This window comes from Maniola jurtina, chromosome 28 (genome assembly GCF_905333055.1).
Source record: "Maniola jurtina chromosome 28, ilManJurt1.1, whole genome shotgun sequence".
NCBI classification, from domain to species: domain Eukaryota; kingdom Metazoa; phylum Arthropoda; class Insecta; order Lepidoptera; family Nymphalidae; genus Maniola; species Maniola jurtina.
Genome location: NC_060056.1, coordinates 2,223,493 through 2,250,871, shown reverse-complemented (window position 1 = coordinate 2,250,871; position 27,379 = coordinate 2,223,493). Strand labels below are relative to the sequence as shown.

Below are 27,379 nucleotides of genomic sequence, written 5' to 3'. Positions count from 1 at the left end.
GAAAGTATAATAAAGGTTTCTAAAATTATCTTATGTATTAAAATAAAATTTTATTTATTAAATGGCAACACAGCCATTGTAAAAGCGCCCCCTAGCGTTGCAAACAGAAAACTATCCTTTTGTCTTCTTCAATCCAATATGGCGGTAAACGGTGTATGATAGGTGTATAATGTTTTGAATCGAAAACGAGAAATAAAAACCTCAAAAAAACAATCGAAACCCAACAATTATATGCAATGGATGGTGTTACCGCGTTTATCTCGCATTGAGGAGACACCCAAGTGTAGTGTCAACGCGAATTTGTGTGAACTCCAATGTTATTTTTGTGAGAATTTTTCTTGTGTTATATTTTCGCTACCTAATGCTAATGTGCTCGGCGGTGATATGTGGTGGCAGAACTGGTAGATTTCGCGAGAGATATGTCTACCAATGATAAAGTTACATGTTCGGGAGTGAGTGAAAATACTGGAGTTTCAGCAGACAGTGTGGCTTGCAGTGATGTGAAGGAGAAAAAATGTAACAGAAAAGTCAGTTTTCCACTCGACGATGAGATAGTTACCCAGTACTTCGAGCCCTCAAACCCTTGGCAAGATGGTAGGTCCACACCTTTGGCAAGTACTCAAATAATTTTCAATCATTTCCCTTGTATGAGCAGAGTTATAATAATAAAGTTTTTTACTAAAGGCAAAAGAACCCAGTATACATACATTACAAAATATACAATTGTAAAAAATATAATATAAGTAGAATAAAATAAGCTATAGGTAAATAAAACTTGGAACCTAACTAGGAATAATATTATAGGGAAGAGAGAAGAACAACCAATAATTTTAGTTGGTTAAACAATGGTATTGTCTTTAGCTGTTATTGTTTGTATGTTTTATCCAAAGCTTGAGACTCACAGATTTTTTTTTCGCGTTTTGTTATATTGGTTGTCAGAATATTGTGAATATTTTAACAAAGAATTAAAAAAAATAGTAAAAATTGAAGAAGGCTCATACAGGAAAAAAAAGAACAATAAAACAGTACACAGTTCAGTAAATTCTTATAAGATCTTTGAAAGAAACCTAAAGTGTTTCTATTACAGATAGTTTTTTAACCAGTAGAAACCAAAGGAGTAGGGGTTTAATGAAAATTGCCAGACCCCATCCAGTTTAACCTGCTTCCATCTTAGACTACATCATCACTTACCACCAGGTGTGATTGCAGTCGAGAGCTAACTTGTATCTGAATTTAAAAAAAAAAGATAGCTTGCATCCTGGAAAACGGTCTTAGGCTACTGTTTATGTTTGGAAATCAAACAGTTTCCTTTCCATGGGATTTATAAAAAATTAAAACCAAGTGGACATGAAAGTCACAAGCATTATCTAGTACTAGGTTATGCCCGCAACTTCATCCGCGTGGATTTAGGTTTATCGTAATCCCGTGGGAACTCTTTGATTTTCCGGGATAAAAAGCAGTCTATGTGCTAATCCAGGGTATAATCTATCTCCATTCCAAAGTTCAGCCAAATCTATCCAGTAGTTTTTGTGTGAAGGAGTAACAAACACACACACACACAAACTTTCGCCTTTATAATATTAGTGTGAAGTGTGATAGTGTGATGCATATATTCTCAACCAGTGGTGTTATAATCACCCCACCTGTATGTAGGTGCAGAAAACGGTAACAGATTCGTTCTCATAATTGGCAGAGATTCAAAATAGTGATGATAACAAGAATTAGTAGGAGAAATTAATATTAACAAGCCTTTAATTTATGATATGTAAATTTACAGGGATTTCCATGTATTGATCATTTTGAGTTTTATAAAAATTTGATACTTAAATGATACTTTAAAAGAATCTTAAAAACATTATTTTAGTCCATTTGACTATTCAGTAAACAGTGCGTCTCTAATAAAAAAAACCGGCCAAGTGCGAGTCAGACTCGCACACCTAGGGTTCTGTAGTTAGGTATTTTTTCTGACGTTTAGCACGATAAATCAAAAGCTATTATGCATAAAAATAAATAAAGATCTGTTTTAAAATGTACAAGTAAAGCCCTTTCATATGATACCCCACTTGGTATTGTTATCTTACTTTGTAAATTGTTTTTTTTTGTGATGCAACCACAAATTCACGGTTTTCGAATTTTTTCCTTAACATGTGCTATAAGACCTACCTACCTGCTAAATTTCATGACTCCTTCATCAACAGGAATATACCCTATAGGTTTTCTTGACACACACGAACAGACAGACAGGCAACAAAGTTATCCTATAAGGGTTCCATTGTTCCTTTTGAGGTAGGGAACCCTAAAAAAGTAGCATATAATTTTTAAAGTGCTTTGACCATGTTGTTAGTTGTCAGGCATAGATAATGTAGAGATAAATCGATATCTGGCTTTAATTTTAGATCTAGAACAATAAAAATAGAATAAATAATCAGCGTTAATACGTTTGTATGTAGGAGAAGTGAGTGAGGGGTGCCTAATGCGCGCAAAACATGAAGTCCAATATGAACACGAGACGTTGCGTCAGCGCTCTGTAGCGCATTGTACAAAAACCGGCCAAGTGCGAGTCAGACTCGCACACCGAGGGTTCCGTACGCGGGAATTTTTCCAACATTTTGCACGATAAATCAAAAACTATTATCCATAAAAACAAATAAAAACCTTTTTTAGAATGTACATGTATATGATACCCCACTTGGTATAGTTATTTTACTTTGAAAATTGAAAATACTATTATTTGTTCATGAACACGTCAGTTTAATTTTTTTTGTGATGCAACCACAAATTCACGGTTTCGGATTTTTTCCTTTACATTTGCTATAAGACCTAGCTACCTGCCAAATTTCATGATTCTAGGTCAACGGGAAGTACCATATAGGTTTCTTGACAGACACGACGGACAGACAGACAGACAACAAAGTGATCCTATAAGGATTCCGTTTTTCCTTTTGAGGTACGGAACCCTAAAAACGTTGCATGCGAGTTGGTAGATTGGATCGAACACACATCTTTCCCGGCTGAGTTTGTGGTGGGCTCTTCTCAGACTTGGGCGCGTTTGGAACCCTCGTAGCTTTAGTTTTAAGTTTACGTAGTTAATTATCACCACTATATCATTTTTCAAATCTAACAAATCGGACAAAAAAGGTGTACAATAGTACCTATTTTGAATAAATGATTTTGACTTTGACTTTGACTAAGGATGCTAACGTTCACGGATTCGATGGTAGAACCACGTAGAACGGTGAAGGAAAGACTCTAAAGTATATATCCCAATGCCCTTCCGGCATCAGTTTTCCCTTTCACCTATAATATGGGTACCTTCAAGTCAAGAGTGAATAGGCATCTTCTAGGCAAGCGCGCTCCATCTTAGGCTGCATCATCACTTGCTAGCAGATCTGATTGCAGCCAAGCGCTAGTCTATATGTATGACTCGCGCACTGAGGGTTCCGTACTCGGGTAATTTTCCGACTTTTGCACGATAAATCAAAAACTATCATGCACAAAAATAAATAAAAATCTGTTTTAGAATGTACAGGTAAAGCCCTTTCATATGATACCCCACTTGGTATAGTTATCTTACTTTGAAAATTTAAACACATTTTAATTTTTTATGACACATTAAAAAAAACTACTTACTAGATTTCGTTCAAACCAATTTTCGGTGGAAGTTTTCATGGTAATGTGCATCATATATTATTTTTTTTAGTTTTATCATTCTCTTATTTTAGAAGTTAGAGGGGGGGGGGGGGGGGGGCACACATTTTACCACTTTGGAAGCCTCTCTCACGCAAACTATTCAGTTTAGAAAAAAATGATATAAGAAACCTCAATATCATTTTTAAAGACCTATCCATAGATACCTCACATGTATGGGTTTAATGAAAAAAAATATTTTGAGTTTCAGTTCTAAGTATGAGGACCCCCAAAAATTGTTTTTTTTTTTTCTATTTTTGTGTGAGAATCTTAATGCGGTTTACAGAATACATCTACTTACCAAGTTTCAACAGTATAGCTCTTATAGTTTCGGAGAAAAGTGGCTGACATACGGACGGACAGACAGACAGACAGACATGACGAATCTATAAGGGTTCCGTTTTTTGCCATTTGGCTACGGAACCCTAAAAAAGTCCTAAGATTTTCCTACTTCTCATAATATTCGACTTTGTATTAGGTTATTTCGGTTTCCCGCTGAAGTGTCGAAAAGACAAACATCGGAAAATCCCTAAATATTTACTTACCTGGCTAAGTCTAAAATCTAAATATAACATTTAATGAATGGATGGCTAATAATGCCAGACGCTCGAACGAGGAAAGCGCGTTTGCGACTCACGTCAGAACGTAACATCATGATCAACCCATCGGGCGGCTCACTACTGAGGACGGGGTCTCCTTTCAGATTGAGAAATGTTTGGTCTTAGACTAGTTACCAACGCTGGGGCCAAGCGACAGACTTCACAGACCTTTGAGAACATGGACATTTTGAAAAGCACGCAGATTTGACGGCTTCCCGGGTTCGATTCCCAGCATTTATTTGCCAGCAGATTTGTTATTTCTAAACTTCTGGTCTGGTCTGGTAGGAGGCTTCGGCCGTGGCTAGTTACCACCCTACCGGCAAATCCGTGCCGCCAAGCGATTTAGCGTTTCCGTACGATGCCGTGTCGAAACCAAAGTATGGGTTTAATGAAAACTGCCGTACCCCTTCCAGGTTAGCCTGCTTCAAGCTTTGACTGCATCATCACTTACCACCAGGAGAGATTGCAGTGAAGAGCTAGTAGTCTCCTAGTCGGGGGTCCAAGGTTGGATCCCCAAGCGTAATAATATCTTTATAATAAATATAAATAAATCGGGTAAATATAATTTGCTGTAACGTGTTAAAGAAAAACATCGTTAGGAAACCTTTTTTTTATTCAGATACAAGTTAGCCCTTCACTGCAATCTCTCTTGGTGGTAAGTGATGATGCAGTCAAAGCTTGAAGCGTGCTAATCTGGAAGGGGTATGGCAGTTCTCATTAAACCCATACTCCTTTGGTGTCTACACGGCATGTTTCTTTTGGCTTTGCCGCAGTCGGGTAAAATGATATTATAGGTGCAGGCCGATACCAGAGTAAACTTGAATGAGGGAAATTGGTTTGATCCTGAATCGACGATATGTCTAACATTAGGAAATGGGTGACGCAAAATCAAAGAAAAAACCGGCCAAGTGCGAGTCGGACTCGCGCACTGAGGGTTCCGTACTTGGGTATTTTTTCCAACCTTTTGCACGATAACTCAAAAACTATCACACTTCACACTAATATTATAAAGGCGAAAGTTTGTATGTGTGTGTGTGTGTGTGTGTGTGTGTGTGTTTGTTACTCCTTCACGCAAAAACTACTGGACGGATTTGGCTGAAATTTGGAATGGAGATAGATAATATCCTGGATTAGCACAAGGGCTACTTATTATCCCGGAAAATCAAAAAGTTCCCACGGGATTTCGAAAAACCTAAATCCATGCGGACGAAGTCGCGGGCGTCAGCTAGTTATACATAAAAATTAAAAATAAATAAAAATCTGTTTTAGAATGTACAGGTAACCCTTAAAAAAGTACAACAAAATTAGTTCAAATCGTAAGCCAAAAAGTCGCGCTAGGCCTCCAAGAGATTTTCAGTGTTAGTCACCCGATGACACCGCGTTATGTCACACCTGGCTTTGACACATGACTTTGAGCTATGTTTATTTTCACGCGCGTTTCTAGGAAACAAGGTGTGAGCTGGTCATGTGTAATTTTGGACGCCGCGATAAAGGCGAACTTTGAGACTTCATACCTACGATCGGAATCCGTATTTTTAACCCCCGACCCAAAAAGAGGGGTGTTTTAAGTTTGACGTGTGTATCTGTGTACCTGTCTGTGGCATCGTAGCTCCTATTTTATATATTAGTATATTCAAAGTAGAGAATATTGAGTTTATAAGCTCGTGAGTACATCAAGATTGCGTATATTTTTAGGGAGTATATGCGGTAAGATATGAAAGTGAGGTTTTATTTTCAGGTATCGGTTACCTATAACTTACAAGAGTAGGTAAATTAATGACACGTACGAATACGATTGCTCATAGTAATTTAAAAATTTTAACCCCCGACCCAAAAAGAGGGGTGTTATAAGTTTGACGTGTGTATCTGTGTATCTGTGTCTGTCTGCCATCTGTCTGTGGGTGGCATCGTAGCTCCTAAACTAATGAACCGATTTTAATTTAGTTTCTTTTGTTTGAAAGGTGGCTTGATCGAGAGTGTTCCTAGCTAAAGTGATCCTATAAGGATTCCGTTTTTCCTTTTAAAGTACGGATCCCTAAAAAACTGCCATACTCCTTCCAAGTTAGTCAGCTTCCGTCAAAGAATTATTATATTAGTTCTGTGGCTATTATTCAGTGTTAGACACTGAGAGACTGCATCATCACCTACCACCAGGTGAGTTTACTAGGGCTAACTTGTAATAGAAACAAGTGTAAATTAAAAATTTATAACACCCAGGACAAGTGAAGGTTACAGTAACTAGAAAAGAGCTGATAACTTTCAAACGGCTGAACCGATTTTCTTGGATTATAGCTAAGAACACTCGATCAAGCCACCTTTCAAACAAGAAAAAACTAAATTAAAATCGGTTCATTAGTTTAGGAGCTACAATGCCACAGACAGATACACAGATACACACGTCAAACTTATAACACACCTCTTTTTGGGTCCGGGGTTAAAAATATGCTACAATGTAAGTCATGAAACTACATAGAATGACACCGCAACATCAAACAATTACATCAGCGTCCGCAGATGGCTTAATCACTCTATAATTAGTTCGAACTGGCGACACGCCTTCTAGTTAAAACGTTGATGATTTATTTACGACTAGCGACCCGCCCCGGCTTCGCACGGTTGGACATTTATTTTTTCTATTTTCCGGGATAAAATATAGCCTATACGGATTCGGAAGAATCCCTCTAAGTAATGGTAAAAGAAATTTTGAAATCGGTCCAGTAGTTTTTGAGCCTATTCAATACAAACATACAAAAATACAAAGGTTTCCTCTTTATAATATTAGTATAGACGAGCTGACGCCCGCAGCTTCGCCCGCGTGGATTTAGGTTTCTAAAAATCCCGTGGGAAGATTTTCCGGTATAAAAAGTAGCCTATGTGCTAATCCAGGATATTATCTATCTCCGTTTCTTTCAGCCAAATCTGTCCAGTAGTTTTTGCGTGAAGGAGTAACAAACACACACACACACATACACATATACACACACTAGCCGATGCCCGCGACTTCGCCCGCGTGGATTTAGGTTTTTTGAAATCCCGTGGGAACTCTTTGATTTTCCGGGATAAAAAGAAGCCTATGTGCTAATCCAGAATATTATCTAGCTCCATTCCTTTCAGCCAAATCCGTCCAGTAGTTTTTGCGTGAAGGAGTAACAAACATACACACACACACATACAGACAAACTTTCGCCTTTATAATATTAGTGTGAAGTGTGATCATATAGTTATTCATATGGATATATACTAGACTAGCGACCCGCCCCGGCTTCGCACGGGTGCAACTTATTTTATTTTATCGTAAAAATATGATATTATATGTGCAGACCGATACCAGAGTAAACTAGAATGAGGGAAATTGGTTTGATCCTGAATCGACGATATGTCTAACATTAGGCTACGGGTGACGCGAAATCAAAGAAAACCGGCCAAGTGCGAGTCAGACTCGCGCACTGAGGGTTCCGTACTCGGATATTTTTTCCAACATTTTGCACGATTAATCAAAAACTATTAAGCATAAAAATAAATAAAAATCTGTTTTAGAATGTACAGGCAAAGCCCTTTCATATGAATCTTGGTATAGTTATCTTACTTTGAAAACTGAAACTTATTTTAATATTTTTTTTAAATGATGTGACCACAAATTCGCGGTTTTCCAGATTTATTCCAGTACTTGTGCTATAAGACCTACCTACCTGCCAAATTTCATGATTCTAGGTCAACGGGAAGTACCCTATAGGTTTCTTGACAGACAGACAGATAGACAAAAAAGTGATCCTATAAGGGTTCCGTTTTTCCTTTTGAGTTACGGATTCCTAAAAATAGGCGATTCATAGGCTACCTAGCGTCATTAGGTAGTGTAGAGTAACATTTGACGTCTGCTAGCGACGTGGAAACCTCGACCGTTTTTAACCGACTTCCAACAAAGGAGGAGGTTCTCAATTCGTCGGGATCTTTTTTTTTTTTAATGTATGTTCCCCGATTACTCAAAGACCCCTGGACCGATTTGGAAAATTTTTTTTTTTGTTTGAAAGGGGTCCCATATAAATTTGGTGAAGATCTGATGAATATCTTCAGAGATGGAGAACAGAACTCCTCAATGGATAAGAGCAAATTGCTCGCGATCAGTGTAATAGCTTAGTAAACAGTAGGGTTTTAACTGGGCATAGCATATTAAAGTACAGTAGAGCTTCACTCTTCGATTTCTAATTTTGTTTTAATAAGCTCGCTCGACTTCATACCTAGGTACATTACACGTGTAGCTAAACAAAAATTATTTTCTACTTTTTAGTGTTTGTGGTTTTTGAAGTCGGTTTTATTTTTCTTTTGAAAATTTTTCTTTGTTCTCTAACGTCTAGACGATCGCCGCTGACCACATACCATATATTAACATGAATCATTTGCCTAATCCCGATAGTGGACCGATATATCCCCATTATAAAACTACGTGACTCGTCATCCACGTGCTATAGCTATTTTTGTGCCATAGACGCGCGGTCTGACAGAAATTTGGCGAACATTTGTATGTTTTTCTCATTATTTTTTTCATCCCATTACAAGTTAGCCCTTGACTGCGATCTCACCTGGTGGTAAGTGATGATGCAGTCTAAGATGGAAGCGGACTGACTTGGAACTTCAGTGTCAACGAAAGTCACATCTGACAGCTGGCTGATTAGCCAAACTTAATTAACAAGTGTAAATTAAAAATTTTCAACACCCCCGACAAGTGAAAGTTACAGTAACTAGAAAAGAGCTGATAACTTTCAAACGGCTGAACCGATTTTCTTGGACTATTCAGCGCCTACGATCCAAAGTATCTGAGTTTTCCAAAACATCATTTTCGAATAAATAATTATGTATCTAGGCAACGTCCATATTGACAGCTTGACATTTGTCAATTGACACTTGAATATTATGAACCTAAGGGTTATCTAACCTTCTTTTCTACAAGAAAACTAGAAAAGAGCTGATAACTTTTAAACGGCTGAACCAATTTTTTTTTGATTATAGCTAAGAACATTCTCGATCAAGCCACCTTTCTTAACAAAAAAAAGTAAATTAAAATCGGTTCATTCGTTTAGGCGCTACGATGCCACAGACAGATACACAGACACACAGATACACACGTCAAATTTATAACACCCCTCTTTTTGGGTCGGGGGTTAAAAATTCGCCAAACACAAAACACTGGCCGTATTCTACACGTACACACTAGACGTGTGGCCGTATGATTTGCCGAATGCCGAATTATTGTAGCTGATAGCTTACGTAGCCTAGTGGTTAGGTCCTCCGTCTCCTAATCGGAGGTCAGGGCTTCGATCCTGGGCACGCACCTCTAAAATACACATTCTGTAAAAATTTCATTTCTCTACCTTTTAAGGTTCTCGAGATACAGCCCGCCAATAAATATACAGACGGACGGACAGCGGAGGCTTAGTTATAGGGTCCGTTGGCAACCTTCGCGTACGGAACACTTAAAAATATCCACCATTCGTTAAGAGAGGTCTCTCCGTCACTTGCTCCATACAAACGTCGTTCGTCTCTCATTGGAATACTAACCAAACATACTCAATGGAATTTTTTAGAAACGTTCCGGGAACTAATATCTATGCCTGTGGTTTTCCAGATTTCCGTTAAAATGTTCGGTTTTAAAGTTACGCGGTCTTAAAAATTCACATACAAATCTTTGAGCTCCTGTAACTTTGGAACTACATATTTTTAGATAAATCTAAAACACCACAGGCGCAGATATTGGTTTCTAGAATATGTCTGCATAATTTCATGGACTTTGGTTGCTTAATATTCAAATGAAATTGGAACTACGATTGTATGAAGCGAGTGACGGAGAGAGCCCTGTTAATATCTGTAGGTGGTCAGTGGCGATCGTATCAACAGTTAGAGAACTAACAAAACGGTCGAGGCTTCCACGTCGCTGGCAGACGTCAAATGTTACTCTACACTACCTAATGACGCTAGGTAGCCTATGAATCGCCTATTTCTAGGGTTCCGTACCTCAAAGGAAAAACGCAACCCTTGAACCCGGAGGAATTGGGGGCTACGATTGTATGGAGTAAGTGACGGAGAGAGTCCAGTTGAAACTATCCACCACGTGTTAATTTCAAGGCGAATCCAGTGTTTTTCCGTTAGAGGTGTCAACGGCCGTGTTAAAATCGTAGTTTACCCGACTCCAGCCAATCAGAGTTGGCTCCGATCCAACCTGCCGTCTTTTGGCATTCTGGATTGGAAGGGATTTATGCGAGTCTTGAGTGGAAACTGTTGAACACTGGTTTATCATAATACCAGCTGGTGCTCGCGACTTCGTCCGCGTGGACTTAGGTTTTAAAAAATTCTGTGGGAACTTTTTTTGGAAAAGTAGCCTATGTCACTCTTCAGGTCTTTAACTATACCTACCCATGGAAAAGATCACGTCAATCCGATGCGACATGATTGAAGGGCACCCCAGCAAACCAATAGACCAACAAATAAACACTTTTTTTTAATAATAAAATAGCGTTAGCGAACAAACGAACAGGCGGGTCACCTGATGTTAAGTGATTACCGCCGCCCATGAAAATCTGCAGCACCAGAGGTACCACTGAATATGCGTTTTAGTAATTTGTTAATCCGCCCCTAGAATAACCCCGCACTTTAAAGCCATGGAGTGCATCTATCTAGCTTTTCAAAAGACTTTTAGTGTTAGGTTTTTCATCATCATGACCAATCCATCGCCGGCTTACTACTGAGCACGGGTCTTCTTTCAGAATTAGAAGATTTTGTTAAGTTTTGCTAAGTTAGCCCACATCCGCCAACTTGCTGGCTTTTGTCATACCGGATTGGAAGGGATTTATGCGAGTCTTGAGTGGAAACTGTTGAACACTGGTTTATCATAATACCAGCTGGTGCCCGCGACTTCGTCCGCGTCGACTTAGGTTTTAAAAAATCCTATGGGAACTCTTTGGTTTTTAGGCATAAAAAGTAGCGTATGTCAAGAGTGAAATAGGCAATTTCTAGGCAAGCGCGCTCCATCTTAGGCTGCGTCATCACTTGCTAGCAGGTCTGATTGCAGCCAAGTGCTAGTCTATACAAGTGTAAATTAAAAATTTATAACACCTCCGACAAGTGAAGGTTACAGTAACTAGAAAAGAGCTGATAACTTTCAAACGGCTGAACCGATTTTCTTGGATTATAGCTAAGAACACTCTCGATCAAGCCACCTTTCAAACAAAAAAAAAACTAAATTAAAATCGATTCAATAGTTTAGGAGCTACGATGCCACAGACAGATACACAGATACACACGTTAAACTTATAACACCCCTCTTTTTGGGTCGGGGGGTTAAAAATAAAAAAAAACCGGCCAAGTGCGAGTCAGACTCGCGCACTGAGGGTTCCGTACTCGGGGTATTTTCCGACATTTTGCACGATAAATCAAAAACTATTATACATAAAAATGAATAAAAATCTTTTTTAAAATGTACAAGTATAGCCCCACTTGATTTAGCTTGGTATACTTTGAAATTTTAATTTTTTTTAAATGATGTAACCACAAATTCGCGGTTTTCAGATTTATTCCTGTACTTGTGCTATAAGACCTACCTACCCGCCGAATTTCATAATTCTAGGTCAACGGGAAGTACCGTGTAGGTTTTCTTGACAGACACGACGGACAGACAGACAACAGAGTGATCCTATAAGGGTTCCGTTTTTCCTTTTGAGGTACGGAACCCAAAAAAAGGCCAACTCTGACTCGCACTTGGCCGGTTTTTATTATTTCATTCGTACGTAACCCTGAAAATAATTCCTTTGAATTCTGAAGGCATGCTAGCAACAAACAGCTGAGCTAAATCGTTCACTAGGTCAAAGTGACATCATACTTTGCGTTTACGTGGAAAAGGTCAGCCCATTCATGCACTTGCGTGTACAATGTATGGAAATATTCGAAATATTTCTTGGTTTATTTTTTTCTTTAGCGGAAATGTGAAATAATTGCATGTAGTTAAGTAAATTAACGGAGCTGTTACTATAGATTTATAGGTAAAAGAATACCTATCTAATAAGTCATCATCGTCATCACACTTATTATAAAGGAGAAAGTTTGTATGTGTGTGTGTGTATGTTTGTTACTCCTTCACGCAAAAACTACTGGACGGATTTGGCTGAAATTTGGAATGAAGATAGATAATATCCTGGATTAGCACATAGGTTACTTTTTATCCCGGAAAACCAAAGAGTTCCCCCGTGATTTCGAAAAACCTAAATCCACGCGGATGAAGTCGCGGGCGTCAGCTAGTTTACATATGAGTAGTGATGCACTTCGAGACAGTATAACTTCAGGATAGGACTTCGTCTGTGTTGGTGTTAGCTGGCGGGCGTGCTCTGCCTTTTTGGAGTGTTTTTTTTGTTAAAACTGACTGGAAGGCGCTCTAAGGGGGTGCCGTGCGTGTGTCGGCGAGCGCCGGCACAGACGGGGTCCATACTTGTATAGTTTAACCAACTTGTTACAAATAACTACAAACTTGACATTGGCTAATCTTTGTAAAGCCAGACGAGAGAGAAAAAAAAAACTTCAGGATAGCTAGTTGAACTTGTTTCTTTGATTGCAGTGCCGTCGACGACGCGTGCGCAGCTGGCGGCCGAGTACCTCGAGGCGTGCAGGTGTCACAACACGCCGGCCATCGAGTCAGTGCTGCAACAGATACGGGTAACCCTACTTACACAATAACTACACTATATTATCATCATCGTCATTGTCAACCGATATACGTCCTGGACATAGGTCTCTTGTAGGGACTTCCACACGCCACGGTCTTACGCTGCCGCCAACCAGTAACTCCCTGCGACTCGCTTGATCAACCCATTGTCGGCCCACTACTGAGCACGAGTCTCTTCTCAGAGTGAGAAGGGTTTATGCCATTGTCTACCACGCTGGCCCAGTTGTCCGCTACTAATGAGGCTCTCATGACTGAAAAATAACAGTATAAGCATTCAAATTGGCTAGACTGTGGTAACCAATGATATGTGGAGGTGTCTGGTGACGATGTCTGCGATATCCTGGGTTGACGGCGGCCTCACTAAGCGTCAGTGAGATGGTGAAGGCAGCAAGTGGTCAACTTGGCAAGCAGGCAGCAGCCTGAGCTACTGCGTGCTTGCCAAGTTGACCTTGTCCTTGACCAGTGTGTGGTAGGATCAGAGGATTTACTATCCCCTTTCTTCTGACACCAAGCCGATACTTGGCATACCCGACGGGCGACATCCATCAGTTCTTCTCATTCGCTCACTCTGCCCTTCTGATCTCAAATGTACCCTATGAAATTCCAGGAGTTACCAGAGAACACAATCGGTGGTAGCATGCGAGCGCCCCGGCTCGCTCTATCAGACTGCTCGTTGCTTGGTACCGCGCCGGCGGACGCTCTCGAAGCTTTACTCCGGAAGGTGCAGTTCCGAAGACTGGAGCTGGACCATGCTGAGATTGATGACGAGGGAGCGGTGAGTATCGGTCACCAGCAAACTTAGTTGCATTATCAGAGACTAATATATTGGGTAATCCACTTCTTGATAACGAGCCTGAGAATCTTCGAAAAAGCCCGAGACGCTTTACTCCGGAAGGTGCAATACCAAAGATTGTAGATGAACCATGTTGAAATTGATGATGAGGGAGCAGTGAGATTACTTAGCAGCAAACTTAGCTCTATTATCAGAGTCGAATATGTTAGGTGATCCACTTCTTGATACGTACAGTAATAAAATAAAATAAAAAAGCCTTATATTTATCCTTAATAAATTACTAAACAAACAATTGGTTGACAAAAAAATAATATTTCAAGGACCTCTCATCGAGTAAAGGCCTCCTCCAGATTTTCCTGTTTAGAGCCTTTTTTCTCCAGTTTATACCCCCTGTTTCTTTAATTTCATTTCCCCATACGTACAGTACCATGCAGGAAATATTGTACATCGACCTTTGGAAAAAGATAGTAGTTTCGTAGAGCGTTGTCTCTGTCGTTGAGACCGACAAAACGTCACATAGGTATGAGTGACAGAGACAACGCTCTACGAAGCTGAAATCCCTTTCTAAAGACCGATATTTTCTGACGGCTACTGTACCTGCACACGCTCCTGAAGCTTTCCTCTTTTTATCTACAGGGAAAAATAATAGTCGGCCAAAAAAATAAATGAATTTTCTTTCTTCTTTCTTTCTTTCTTTCAAAATTGCCAACTTGTCAGACTGAGATCTTTAATGATAATTAACAGAGTTTTTCTAATTCCAGGAGGCGTTATTCGACATGGTGGAATACTATGAGAGTACAACAGTGTTGTGCTTGATTGGTCCTCGACAGTTTGGCATTAGAGGATGGCAGGCTGCTTCTAGAATGATCAAAAAGGTAAAAAAACATATATTCATCAGTCTCATTATTTTATATTGTATCTTAGATTATTTTGTACCAAATAATCACACTTCACACTAATATTATAAAGGCGAAAGTTTGTGTGTATGTGTGTGTGTGTGTGTATGTTTGTTACTCCTTCACGCAAAAACTACCGAACGGATTTGGCTAAAATTCGGAATGGAGATAGATAATATCCTGGATTAGCACATAGGCTACTTTTTACCCAGGAAAACCAAAAAGTTCCCACGGGATTTCGAAAAACCTAAATCCACGCGGACGAAGTCGCGGGCGTCAGCTAGTCTAAAATAAATCAATATTTCATTTTTAGTTTAAAATTATGTTGACGAGATTTAATCTATACTAATAAATAAAATTGGAGTGTCTGTCTGTAATTTTGAAATAACTACCACATATTAAGTTCATATGATTATTTGAACGATACCATAACTGAATCACACGTTTTTAAAATTTTTGTCTGTCTGTCTGTCTGTCTGTCTGTCTGTCTGTCTGTTTGAAAAGGCTAATCTTTGGAACGGCTGAACCGATTTTAACGGGATTTTCACATACAAGTAGAGGATTGACCAGGGTGTAAAATAGGCTACTTTTTTAACCGACTTTCAAAAAGGGAGTTGTGTTTTTCTACCTATGTACACCAAAATCTCCGAGATTTCTGAACCGATTTGCGTCATTTCTTTTTTAATCGATAGAGGAACTTTGCGACATTGTTTCATAAAAAATTTGGATTCCAACTCCTCAATCCTGATGCTGCAGGGGATCTGACCAATCCACGCGGGCGAAGCTGCGGGCATCAGCTAGTTAATAATGAAACTCATTCGTTTTCCAGAGTGCAGAGTTGTCAGAAATAGAGATATCAGAGAGTCCTTTAGAAGCTAATCACGCACCGGTACTAGCAAGATCTCTACGTCCAGCTTCTTGCCGATTACGATCTGTATGCTTGCAGAGAGCAGCACTCGCGGGAGACCCTTTGCTATGTTTAGGTGAGCTTTATTTAGTTTTTACATTAGAAACTAGATGGCGCTGTACCAAGTTGCATCGCGCTAGCAAAGTTTTCATACACTCATTTCTACATCACTGTTCACAAGTCTCATATCATATTTCGGAAGCAGAGGGAAGTCCTCGTGGGGAATCCTTTGATACTTTCAACTCTGTAGTTTTTGACAATATATTGTAGTATAGCTGTATGGAATTGCATCGTGCTAGAAAAGTTTTCATTCACTTGTTTCTCTATCGCTGTATTAGTCTCATACCACATTAGATGGATTTGCAGAGGGCAACACTAGCGAAGCACCCTTTGCTGTCTAGATGAGTTTTAATCTCTAGTTTACCACATTCACAGTCTAGATGGCGTTGTACCGAGTTGTATCATATTAGAAAAGTATACATTTCACTCGTTTCTACACCATTCTTTTCAAATCCCATGCAAAATTATACCATAGATTTTTCTCACAAGTTTGTCTTATTTTATGAAAATCTAAACGTGCCTAGGTCCATAGATCAATTAACTATGTACAAGAATTTTGTGTTATTTTTCCAGTGATAGCCCTAAAGACAAACAACTCGGTTCGGGAGTTACGATTGGGCGACAACAGACTGTCAGCATCGGACGCGGCGCAGATAGCCAATCTGCTGCGATACAACACACATTTGCAGCTATTAGACTTGTCCAATAATCAGATACAGGTAATTTAAATGTATAAACTAATCTCTATCCCTTTTTAAGAACCCTCAGTAATCTATCCGTACTTCCATACTGATATTATAAATGTGAAAGTGTGTCTGTCTGTCTGTCTCTCTGTCTGTCTGCTACCTTTTCACGGCCCGACAGTTTAACCGATTCTGACGAAATTTGGTACAGGATTAGCTTATATCCCGGGGACGGACATAGGCTACTTTTTATCCCGGAAAATCAAAGAGTTCCAACGGGATTCCCAAAAACCCATCCGCTTAAGCGATTTGTATGAAAGTTGGTACCGAGGTAGCTTGCGTCCCTGTAATTGACATAGGCAACTTCTTATCGCGGAAAATCAAACAGTTCCCACGGGATCTTTAAAAACCTAAATCCACGCGGATGAAGTCGCGGGCATCCTCTGGTCATAATATACGAAAAGATTTTCAAAAATTCCACATGATCAAAAGCAGGACGGGTCAGCTGGTCACATAATTCACAGATGAAGTTAAATAGCACTAAAGCCCGACTACTGCCCGCGAACTTCCCATAGATAGCTATAGCTCGGTGTATATAACATTGTACTATTATTATATGTATGATGAACTCAGAATTTTTTCCTCTTTCATTTGATATCCCACTCGATACAAAATCAAAAAAAAATTTTGGAGACCCCGACTTTTTTGGATGTAACATCTGTCAGGTTCATTTTTTCGTATAAAATGTCTTTGTCACCCGGACCATAATAATGAATCGATTGACATCTCTTTCATCGAAATCGGCTCAGTAGTTAAGGCACTGCGGTGGAACACACATAAATACAAACCTACATACATACATAGACTGCTAAAATCATTACCCTTCCTTTGGGCTTTGTCGCAGTCGGGTAAAAATGAGTAAACTTTCCAGGATGCAGGTGTGGATAACATAGCAGAGGCGTTGGTGGCGCAATCTGCACACTCGCCCCCCTCTCCGCACCAATGTCCACGTAAGTTTAAAATCTACAGAGAAAATATTTGAGTGACTTATACATGACTGCCCAGAAACCTTTGTTGTTATAGGGGCAATGGAAATACACACTCTTTTTTTAGAGTTCCATACCCCAAAAGGAAAAAGGAACCCTTAGTTTGTTGTCTATCTCTCCATCTGTTGTGTCTGTCTAGAAAACGTGTAGGGTACTTCCCGTTGACCTAGAATCATGAAATTTGGCAGGTATGTCGGTCTTATAGCACAAGAGCTCGTTCACACAGGCTGCGTAAGCGTTGCGTAAGAGTAGCTGTAGCACGTACCATTGCGTAGAAATATATGGAACTGTATGAAACATGTCATACCGCTTGCGTGGCGTGAACGTTCACGTAGATGTAATGCGTGCAGTTACGTCTATGGGTTGACGCGCATAACTACGCACGTGTCACGTGTACGTGCTGCATACGCAATCGGTTTAAATCGGCCATAAAGGAAAAAATCCGTAAACCGTGACTTTTATACGTTGACGTATTTTTTTTTACACCTTTATTACCTGCTATCTGCCATAGCGTTCCTCCCTGTGGCTGAGGCAATATGCAGAGAAACTTTCAGCTTTTATAAAATAACGAAGGTCTGGCACGCGCTGGCTTTCTCTGACAGGGAGGTTGTCAATTACCTTATGCTTAACCAGTCTCTGGCATTATTTCAGTGGGTGGTTACGAGTCCAGAGGATTGGCGTTCCTGGTACTATGGAACAATCAACTGACGAGAAATTGTGCAGGGCATCTGGCTAAAATTCTGGTAAGTATGACCAGTCACCTTATTTACGCTTAATTGGAGGGGAAAGGGGAGTATTAGTCATGAAAAGCATGGCTAATATTCTTTTAAAAAAATGTCTTCCATAAAAATAAACTCTGAAAATACACTGTATCCAAGGTCATTCATAGTTCGCAACTTGTAGTCTCTTCAATATTCGCCATAATTATATTTTGTTTAGAAAAATATAATTATGGCGAAATAATTATAAAAATATAAATACTTACTTAAAAATACACCTTTCCCAATTTCTCATTCAGTTAAAATTAGATAAAACTTACTCGATCAGTTCAACATTGTCATTTTCACCATATTCCCTAAAATTGAGGAGATTCTAATTGCTGGCAGCCTTTGTTCTACAACTACGCCCCCTGTCAATGTCATTCAAGTGCCAAAAAGATCCTTGTCGTTCTGTAAATGATTTGGCTTTGACTACAGCTAATAATATACTCAATTCTATTCCAGAGAGCATCACAATCCCTGTGCGTGCTGAACGTAGGGCGAAATGCCCTAGGATCGGACGTGGTTAGGGCGTTACAGACGGACAGAATCGGGGGCGGGCCACTAGTGTCGTTAGGCCTCCAAGCGGCCAGGCTGGGGCCGGATGCTGCGCGGGCCATTGCTGATCTTATCCGAAACGATACTAAACTACAGGTCAGTACTATCCAAAAAAAAACCGGCTTTTTTGGATAGTAAAAAAATAGTAAAAAAGATAGTAAAAAAACCCGAGGGTTCCGTACTCGGGTTTTTTTTCCAACATTTTGCAAGATAAATCAAAAACTATTATGCCTAAAAATAAATAAAATTTTGTTTTGGAATGTGCAGATAAAGCTCTTTGATATGATACTCCACTTGGTATAGTAATCTTACTTTGAAAGTTGAAAATACTAATTGTTTGTTCATGAACACATTTGTCTTTTGTGAACCACACTTTCACGGTTTTCGGATTTATTCCTTTACTTGTGCTATAAGACCTACTTACCTACCCTACCAAGACCCTCCCTACCTGCCAAATTTCATGATTCCAGGTCAGTTGAACTTTAGTCTGTGTAATTAAAATGTAGGATTTTTTTATTAGTATAGATTTTTCTGGGACTTCGTCTGTGGTGGCGTTTGCTGGCGCGCGTGTTGTGACTTTTTGGAGTGTTTTTTTTTGTTAAAACTGACTGGAAAGCGCTCTAAGGGGGTGCCGTGCGTATGTCGGCGAGCGCCGGCACAGACGGGGTCCATACTTGTATAGTTTAGCTAACTTGTTACAAATAACTACAAACTTAACATTGGCTAATCATTGTAAAAGCCAGACGAGAGAGAAAAAAAAAATAGATTTTTCTTGTTGCAGAGATTAGATCTCCGGGACAACAAACTGGGCGCGGCGGGCCTGCAAGCAATACTCAATGCCATGAAAGAGAACACTACCTTGACGCAGATCGATTTAGACGATCCAGCTGTAAGTTCCTGATACATAAAGCACAAAAAGTTTAACTAGATTGTTTTCCCTTTCTTACTCGCAGTTACGTGAGTGTTCTCGCTCGCGCGCTCTTTAGCGTCTTAGCGCGGGTCGGTGACAGCGCGCACCAAATTTAAATAAGCAAAATATCACTTTGAAAATTGTTAGAAGTGTTTTGTTTGATTTTTCACAGGCTGTCGTTTAACGTATTTGAAAATTAAACACTAATAGCATCTCAATATTCGCCTTTTAATTTTTTTAGGAAACAACGACGTCAGTGGGCGTCCAGAGTTGCACAGAGTCGGCGACAGTCGCGCGACTGTTGCGCGACATCCGCGCGCTCTGTCGTCGCAACGAGCCTGCCGCGCCCGCGCCTCCAGACAGACTGTTGAGGAAGATCAGTCTCACTTGTCATACCGCGCCAGCCCCCAAGGTAAGATAGAGGAAACCGCAAGATCAGTGGGTGTCCAGAGCTGCACAGAGTCGGCGACGGTCGTGCGACTGTTGGGCGACTGTTGAGGAAGATCAGTCTCACTTGTCATACCGCACCAGCCCCCAAGTCAAGATAGAGGAAACCACAAGATCAGTGGGTGTCCAGAGCTGCACAGAGTCGGCGACGGTCGTGCGACTGTTGGGCGACTGTTGAGGAAGATCAGTCTCACTTGTCATACCGCACCAGCCCCCAAGTCAAGATAGAGGAAACCACAAGATCAGTGGGTGTCCAGAGCTGCACAGAGTCGGCGACGGTCGTGCGACTGTTGGGCGACTGTTGAGGAAGATCAGTCTCACTTGTCATACCGCACCAGCCCCCAAGGTAAGATAGAGGAAACCGCAAGATCAGTGGGTGTCCAGAGCTGCACAGAGTCGGCGACGGTCGTGCGACTGTTGGGCGACTATTGAGGAAGATCAGTCTCACTTGTCATACCGCACCAGCCCCCGAGGTAAGGAAGAGGAAACCATAAGATCAGTGGCTGCGAGAGTAGGCAACAGTCGTGCAACTGTTGCACATCTATTGTAGCACAGCGTTAATACATACAGTGAGAGTTAGACGATTTGGTACAGCTTGCATTACGGAATCTTCTCTTGCTTTGGGGCAGGTTCTCGTATACCTTGTATCACTTCGACTGTCGCCATTCCATTGTGATCGCCTCCACTTCAGATACAGGTTACTTTTTATTGCGAAAATCGAAAAACTGCACAGATTTAGATTTTTGAAAATTCTAAATCTGTTCTGATAAATGATACTATACTATTTGAAAAAGGAACCCTTATAGGACCATTTGTTGTCTGTCTGTCAAGAAACCTATAGGGTACTTCCCGTTGACCTAGAATTATGAAATTTGGCAGGTAGGTAGGTGTTACAGCACATGTAAAGGAAAAATCTGAAAACCGTAAATTCGTGTCGCGGTTTGTCGCCTAGTAAAAAAGATAAAAGCAAAAATATGCAATACCGTGTTTCTGTTCCAGCAGCAAAGTTTGCCAGCGGAGGAGGAGCGCAAAGTGCGTCTGCGCTCCCCGGCCCCCTCCCCCGCGCCCTCCCCCGCCGGCTCCCCCGTGCCCGCGGGACAAGGACACTCGCGGTTCTCGGTACGTACCAACTGCTCCCATAACGATCATCATCATCATCATGATCAACCCATTGTCGGCCCACTACTAAGCACAGGTCTCCTCTCAAAAAGAGAAGGGTTTGGCAATAGTCACCTGATGTTAAGTGATTACCCGCCGTCCATGAACATTTGCAGGACCAGAGGAACCGCCGATGCGTTGCCGGCTTTTCAGGAATTTGTTGGTCCGCCCCTTGAATAACCCCATGTTGTAATCTAGTGGGAACACCGCCGATGGAAGTTGATTCCACAGTTTGCATGTGCGTAGAAATAAGAAACTGGCACAAACATATTGCGAAATGGGCCATCATAAAAAGAATACCCTGCCAGAGTTTACCCCCAAGGCGGCACAGCCCAAGGTTTTGAGAAATACATAAGTGTAATTCAAATTCTAAGTATTTTTATTCAATTAAACTTTTACAAGTGCTTTTGAATCGTCAAAATAATCTATCACCGGTTCGGAATGCCGTTCCTACCGAGAAGAACCAGCAAGAAACTCGGCGCTTGCTCTTTTCAAGTACTCAATATTCAATAATATGCCATATTGTAGACAAGCAATTACAGCGCCATGTATTGCTGGAGCGAGTTAAATCCAAGCTTTTTGTCATTTACATAATCTTCGATTGTATAATAAGCTTTTTTCAGAAGCACACTTTCAGGATTTAATCGCTTTAATGTTTTCGTTGTTCAGGTAATACCGGTGACCTCAGACCGAGCCTCGGTGTCAACGGACAGCACAAACACACAAGCCCCCAGGTCGACGCATAGCCCCACCGCATCTAGGTTTAAAGTTGTACAGGTATTTCTTTTTATGAAACATTTCCCGATTCATAATTTCGATCATCCGTACTAATATTATAAATGCGAAAGTGTGTGTCTGTCTGTCTGTCTGTTAACTTTTCACGGCCCAACAGTTTAACCGATTCTTACATCCCGGGGATGGACATGCTGCATACCTTTTATCCTGTAAAATCAAAGAGTTCCCACGGGATTCCTAAAGACCCATCCGCTTAACCGATTTGTATGAAATTTGGTACTGAGGCAGCTTGTGTCCCTGTAATTGACATAGGCAACTTTCAATCCTAGAAAATCAAACAGTTCCCACGGTCTTTTTAGAAACTTCAATCCACGTGGACGAAGTCGCGGGCATCCTCTAGTTGAATATAACAATTCCAAACAAAACCGCCTAAAATATTGCTAAAATTGAGTCCAAAAGTCATGATTTCCATTACTGAATACAAACTTAGTCTTATTTTTAAACAAAACTGTCTAAAAAATTTCTAAAATTTAGTCCAAAGTTTATGACTATGATCAAAATCAAAACGATACAATTCCAGTAAGTTTTTTTTTTTACTTGTTCTGTCAAAAAATTATTTCGGGAACTATACCGTTTTGATCGCCAGCTCCTTGTGTTATGTATCAACAAAAATATATGATGAAAACGTGGCTATAATAATTTAAAAAAAATGTTTGTCTGTCGTTCCAGGTTGCAGACCCGCCCCAAATACAAGTGCAGCATACCCCAAGAAAAACGCGTTTCTCTGTAACGAGAAACTACGATACAACGTACAACCCCACACTACCCCCCACCACGCCATCGCCGTCCCCCTCCCCGTCACCGTCATCATCACCCGCCCCAGAGATCAACCTAGATTACAACCCAGATAATCTTAACACAGACAAAAGCTCAAATGTCCATGAAAACAAACCTATATTTGACTATACAAGAGATACCAACAATGCACACACACTAGAAACAGATAAAGGTTCAAATATAACTCAAAATGAACCTATATTTGATTACACAACAGATAACAATAAGAATAATGCAAAACAAGAGGAAGAAATAAGTATAGACCTGAAGTCTATGCTTATCACAGATGCTAAATCTATAGTTAAAACAGAACAAAGTAAAAATGACATCAAACAAGGTGATCTAAACAAGAACGATACAAAACAAATGAAAAATGATATAAAAAATGTCACAGTTTCAATGAAAGATGGTAAAAGTTGTGAACAAATTATCAAGACTGAAATTAAAAACGATAATATTGTCAAAAAACTAGATAATACTGCTAAAGCTAAAGATAGTAACATTATGCAACATGATTCGAACATTGAGACTAAGGATAATAGTGACATTAAACTGGATACAGTTACAAAAGCTAAAGTCATTCAAGATGGTAGAGTTACTAAAGAAGAAATTACTAAAAATCCTAAAGTTAGGCATGATGAATTTAATACAGATACAACTGTGAAACCTAAGTTTGTAGAGGAATCTGAACCACAATATGTTGTTACTAAAACAGTTTTATTACCTAAAACGGAAAATAGGACTGTTTTAACTCAAACAGAAGAAATTATGAACATACCTGAATTTGTAAGTGATATTCAACAAGAAATCAAAAGTGAAAATGATACTAAAACTACTAAAGATGAAAATGTGTGCAAAAAGGGTAATAATGGCGATGAATGGGACAGTGGGGTTGATAAAAATATTGAAACAATAGTTATAAGAGAGGATTTGAAAGATAAACCTGAAAGAATAGCAAAAGACTTGAAAGAGAGTTCTAAGTCTGTAAATATGCCTGAATCTGTGATAAATGAACCTAAATTTAATCCTGAATTGATATCTAATTTAGGTCCGGAAATTACTCATGTAACTGAATTTTATGAAAAGCCAGAAAAGCTTGCTGCTGTATTGGGTTCAATTTCAAATGAAAGTGAATCTAAAGATGTTATAAGTAACATTGACGTGAAAGTGAGTGACAGTAATAAAACTGTAAGTGTAAGTTCATTGAACAACGAAAAATTAAAAGCTACAACCGTCATAGGTGATGGTACTGACAATTTAGAATTAATTAACATAAGTAGTGACACAAACAAATTTAGTGAAAGTGGTGAAAGTGAAAGGTTTGGTGATAAAATCGAAAAAATGTCTCATAATGAGACCGTTGATTACGTAGGTGATGATAAAATAGTTAAGACAGAGACAAAATTAGTTAAAAGTAGCATAGAAGCGAGCGAGACGGACAGAGTGGAAACGGAAGTGTCCGTTACTGTTTGGAGCGAGAATAGTTTAAAAACCAAAGTACATCGCGACCAAAATGTAAATAAATTAGTTAAGGAAGAGAAACGTGAAGTAGCGATCAAACAAATCGAAGCCATAACAGAGGATTTGGGTAACATAATTCAGGAAATGCAAGATTTGTCCACAAAAACAATCAAAAAGACCGCTACGGAGGATGTAAACATAGATATAGGTGTAAACAATGTACCTGCAGTTCGAGATAGTGTAGTTTTAAAGAAAAACAGGAGCGAATCGAGTTTGGACAGTCCGGACCTTGAGGTGTCTAGATTGATGAGGAAGCCTGTCAGTGCCTTCTGTGATAGCAGCTCTTCTTTAGAAATTTCTGGAAGCTCAGTCGAAAGTCTCAACGTAGAACGAGCGAAACCGATCATTATACACGAGGAGACGCGTATGTCTAAAGAAAGCAGCGTTGAATCTACCAGTGAAATTACTCCAGTGAATTTAAATGTATCCATAAGTTCGAACGAGAGTGTTTCCCCCATTATATTTGGGATCACTAAAAAAATTCATGGTTCCTTATCGAGTTTGGAAGCTAGCATGAGCTCTGTAGATTCAGCGAGGCACGAAAAGGTTATGGTTACGTCTGCGGATTCTGGAATAGAGTATTCTCTACAGAACCCATCAGAGATGAGAGAGGATAGCTCGTCGAATGAAGGCACATTGACATGCAGTTCGAGTTTGAAAGAGTCAGTCAAAAAGGAGTCAAACGAAACCCTAACATCCCCAAAAAGAACTTCAAGTCTTCTAGATGTTCCAGCTTTAAAATCTAAAGGGTTAGATCGTATGAGAAAGATATCTTGGGTGGCGCCATCTGCCAGTTTTCACTTACCACGGCCCGAGGAACGAGTGGAATATAAGCTGCCTACAAATTTGGAGAAATTGCTCAGTTTATTCCAACATCCGAGCAGTTTGTTTTCGAGAAATAATAGTGACGATGAAAAGAAATCAACATCTAGTACTCCACCTAGAAAAGATTCCTCTTTGACGAGCTCATTTTGGTCCTGGGGTAGCGTAACCGAAAAGGCAGATAAAGACGACGCGGACAGTCTGTCTGAAGCGACAGATTCTACGCTCTCCGAAAGAGTCCAAGTCTCGTTCGTAGACGAGTCGTTTTCTAGAAAACTCGATAGCAAAACCCCATCAACAGACACGGATAACACGCTAAGCGAGTTCCAAACTTTCCCCAATAGTGGAGAAAGTCTCCCTAACACCGGAGTAAGTAACCACAATCGTGGGGAAATTCTCCCTGATAACGGGGAAAGTGCAAAAGTTACCGAACTAACCACCGATGACAAATTAGTACAAAAACCTTTAGCTTTAAGAGATAATGACGCATGTCCGGACGAACCGGGCGCGTGTGATATAATAGATCTCATTACACCCAACGATTTGAATAGAAACGTAACGCAAACGTCCGAGAAACTAGAGTCTGGGGACAGAGCGGACACGGCTGAGTGTAGCGAAACCTTAGTTAAGTTAGAAGATGAGAAAGTGGACGTAAGGCCGCGGACTTTCGCCTCCGTACTGACGTCTTCTTCCGAGAACTCGTTAGAAAAACAAAGCAGTCCAGAAACAGGACATCCTGTAGATAAACTTCCCAGCAAAGTTATACGGGGCATCAAGGAAAACATTAGCCCTGAAAACACTTTGACCTCGAGTATAACAACTAAAGCGTTAGCTATGGAGCTAGGTGAAAGGCAAACGAAGAATAAAGCACTAGTCAACGCGGTCTGGGAAGTTACAATGCCGTGTGCAGAGAAAAGTGAACCGAAAACCGAAGATGTTAAGACTCAAAGTGTTTTGGCGCCGATCGCAACCATTGACGAAACGAGTGACGTGGCAGCTGACGATTTGATACAATTGGCGTACATCGATGACCCAAAGGTAGAAGAAAGGGTATTTGATATCGAAAAAGATACAAAAGCGATAGAAAAACTTGCAGTTGATAAAGTTGATTTAGGTAAAGACGCGTTGTCATATCTAATGGATGAGATTCCGAATGAAGATTTCGAAAGAGAAACGGCGCATTCTATGACAGAAGTAAAATCACCACAGGGTTCCCTCGCTCAAGAATTAAGGGATGCAGAAATCAAGGAAATGTTAGATCTATCCCCTGAGTTAGTTATTGACGATGCTGTTGAAATCCCAGAGATTTTCACAGTAGAAATAAAAGGTCGTAAAAGTTCCCCCGTTATACCGGAGCGGGCGAAGTTAAAAAAGTCCAATTCTTTGGAGGATTTAACCAAACGACCCGTAGAGGACAAAGAGAGTCCGAAATTAAAGACGATAGCCTTCAAAGTACCTGAAAGCACAACACCAAGAGATATACCAGAGAGACGGTCAAAATTGAGGTCCAGAAGTGGTTCCAGTCCAAAATCTTTACCGGAAAGCCTGAATAAACCATGTCCGTTAACCAAAATGGATTCGGTTATAAGTAAAAAGAAGAAAAAAGCGTCTTCTTTGGGAAAAACTGCGAGGGATTCCCTGTTGATGTTGAATATGAGTGAGGAAGAGATTGCGGAGTTTAGACGGCCGTATAAACTTACCTCGGTAGAAAGTTTGAGGTCCTTGGAATCGGTTTCTGAGGACGCGAACTCACAGAGTGGTACCTCAGTCGATTCGAGGTGCAGAGCCTGTTTGAGGACATCCCAAGAAAGCCTCATGTCCTTAGATTCTATAACCGAAGATTGCCGATGTATGGAGGAATGTGAGAAAAGGCATTCAAATAGATAGAAAGATGGAAGGTGTAATATTATGTGCGATTCATCCTCGACATTTTTGTCGCTGCGACATTTGTGTCGCGAATATTGGAATATTGCTTGGATACGGGAATGGCTGGGTTTTGAGAGGAGTTTATTGTATTGAGATTGACTCTCATTTGAAGTTCTTCTTCAATGAAATTTTGTAGATAGAAATTTTCTAGAAATTTGAAATTTTCTAGTAATATCTATATCTATGGTTTTCCAGATTTCCGTTAAAATATTAAGTTTCAAAGTTACAGGGTCTCAAGGATTTACATATTTTAAACCAGTGTGACTTTAAAACTTAATATTTTTACGGAAATCCAGTAATAGATTTTTAGAAATTTCTAAAATGTGTCTACA

General features: G+C 40.0%; 1 protein-coding gene across 2 annotated transcripts; it reads left to right on the top strand.

The window, feature by feature from the left end:
• Window positions 1-132: 132 nt before the first annotated feature.
• On the top strand, window positions 133-27,275 carry LOC123879656. Of its 2 annotated transcripts, none has more exons than XM_045927488.1 (14): window positions 133-594; window positions 12,883-12,980; window positions 13,598-13,765; window positions 14,545-14,658; window positions 15,509-15,662; window positions 16,220-16,365; window positions 17,261-17,339; window positions 18,027-18,118; window positions 18,599-18,787; window positions 19,473-19,580; window positions 19,843-20,013; window positions 21,051-21,167; window positions 21,876-21,983; window positions 22,671-27,275. In XM_045927488.1, exons 1-14 carry the CDS (start codon window positions 420-422, stop codon window positions 27,006-27,008), a joined length of 6,057 nt encoding a protein of 2,018 aa, XP_045783444.1. In that variant the 5' UTR covers window positions 133-419; the 3' UTR covers window positions 27,009-27,275. The 2 variants fall into 2 exon arrangements, with proteins under 2 accessions (XP_045783444.1, XP_045783443.1); XM_045927487.1 differs by having other exon boundaries at window positions 21,048-21,167.
• The last annotated feature ends 104 nt before the right edge of the window (window positions 27,276-27,379 follow it).

Excerpts from the sequence above, each read along its gene's own strand:
- LOC123879656 (XM_045927487.1), top strand. The coding sequence starts at position 420 with ATGTCTACCAATGATAAAGTTACATGTTCGGGAGTGAGTGAAAATACT. Across the intron at positions 13,766-14,544 it reads AGATTGATGACGAGGGAGCG|GAGGCGTTATTCGACATGGT; the intron begins GTGAGTATCGGT and ends TTCTAATTCCAG. Across the intron at positions 21,984-22,670 it reads CTAGGTTTAAAGTTGTACAG|GTTGCAGACCCGCCCCAAAT; the intron begins GTATTTCTTTTT and ends CTGTCGTTCCAG.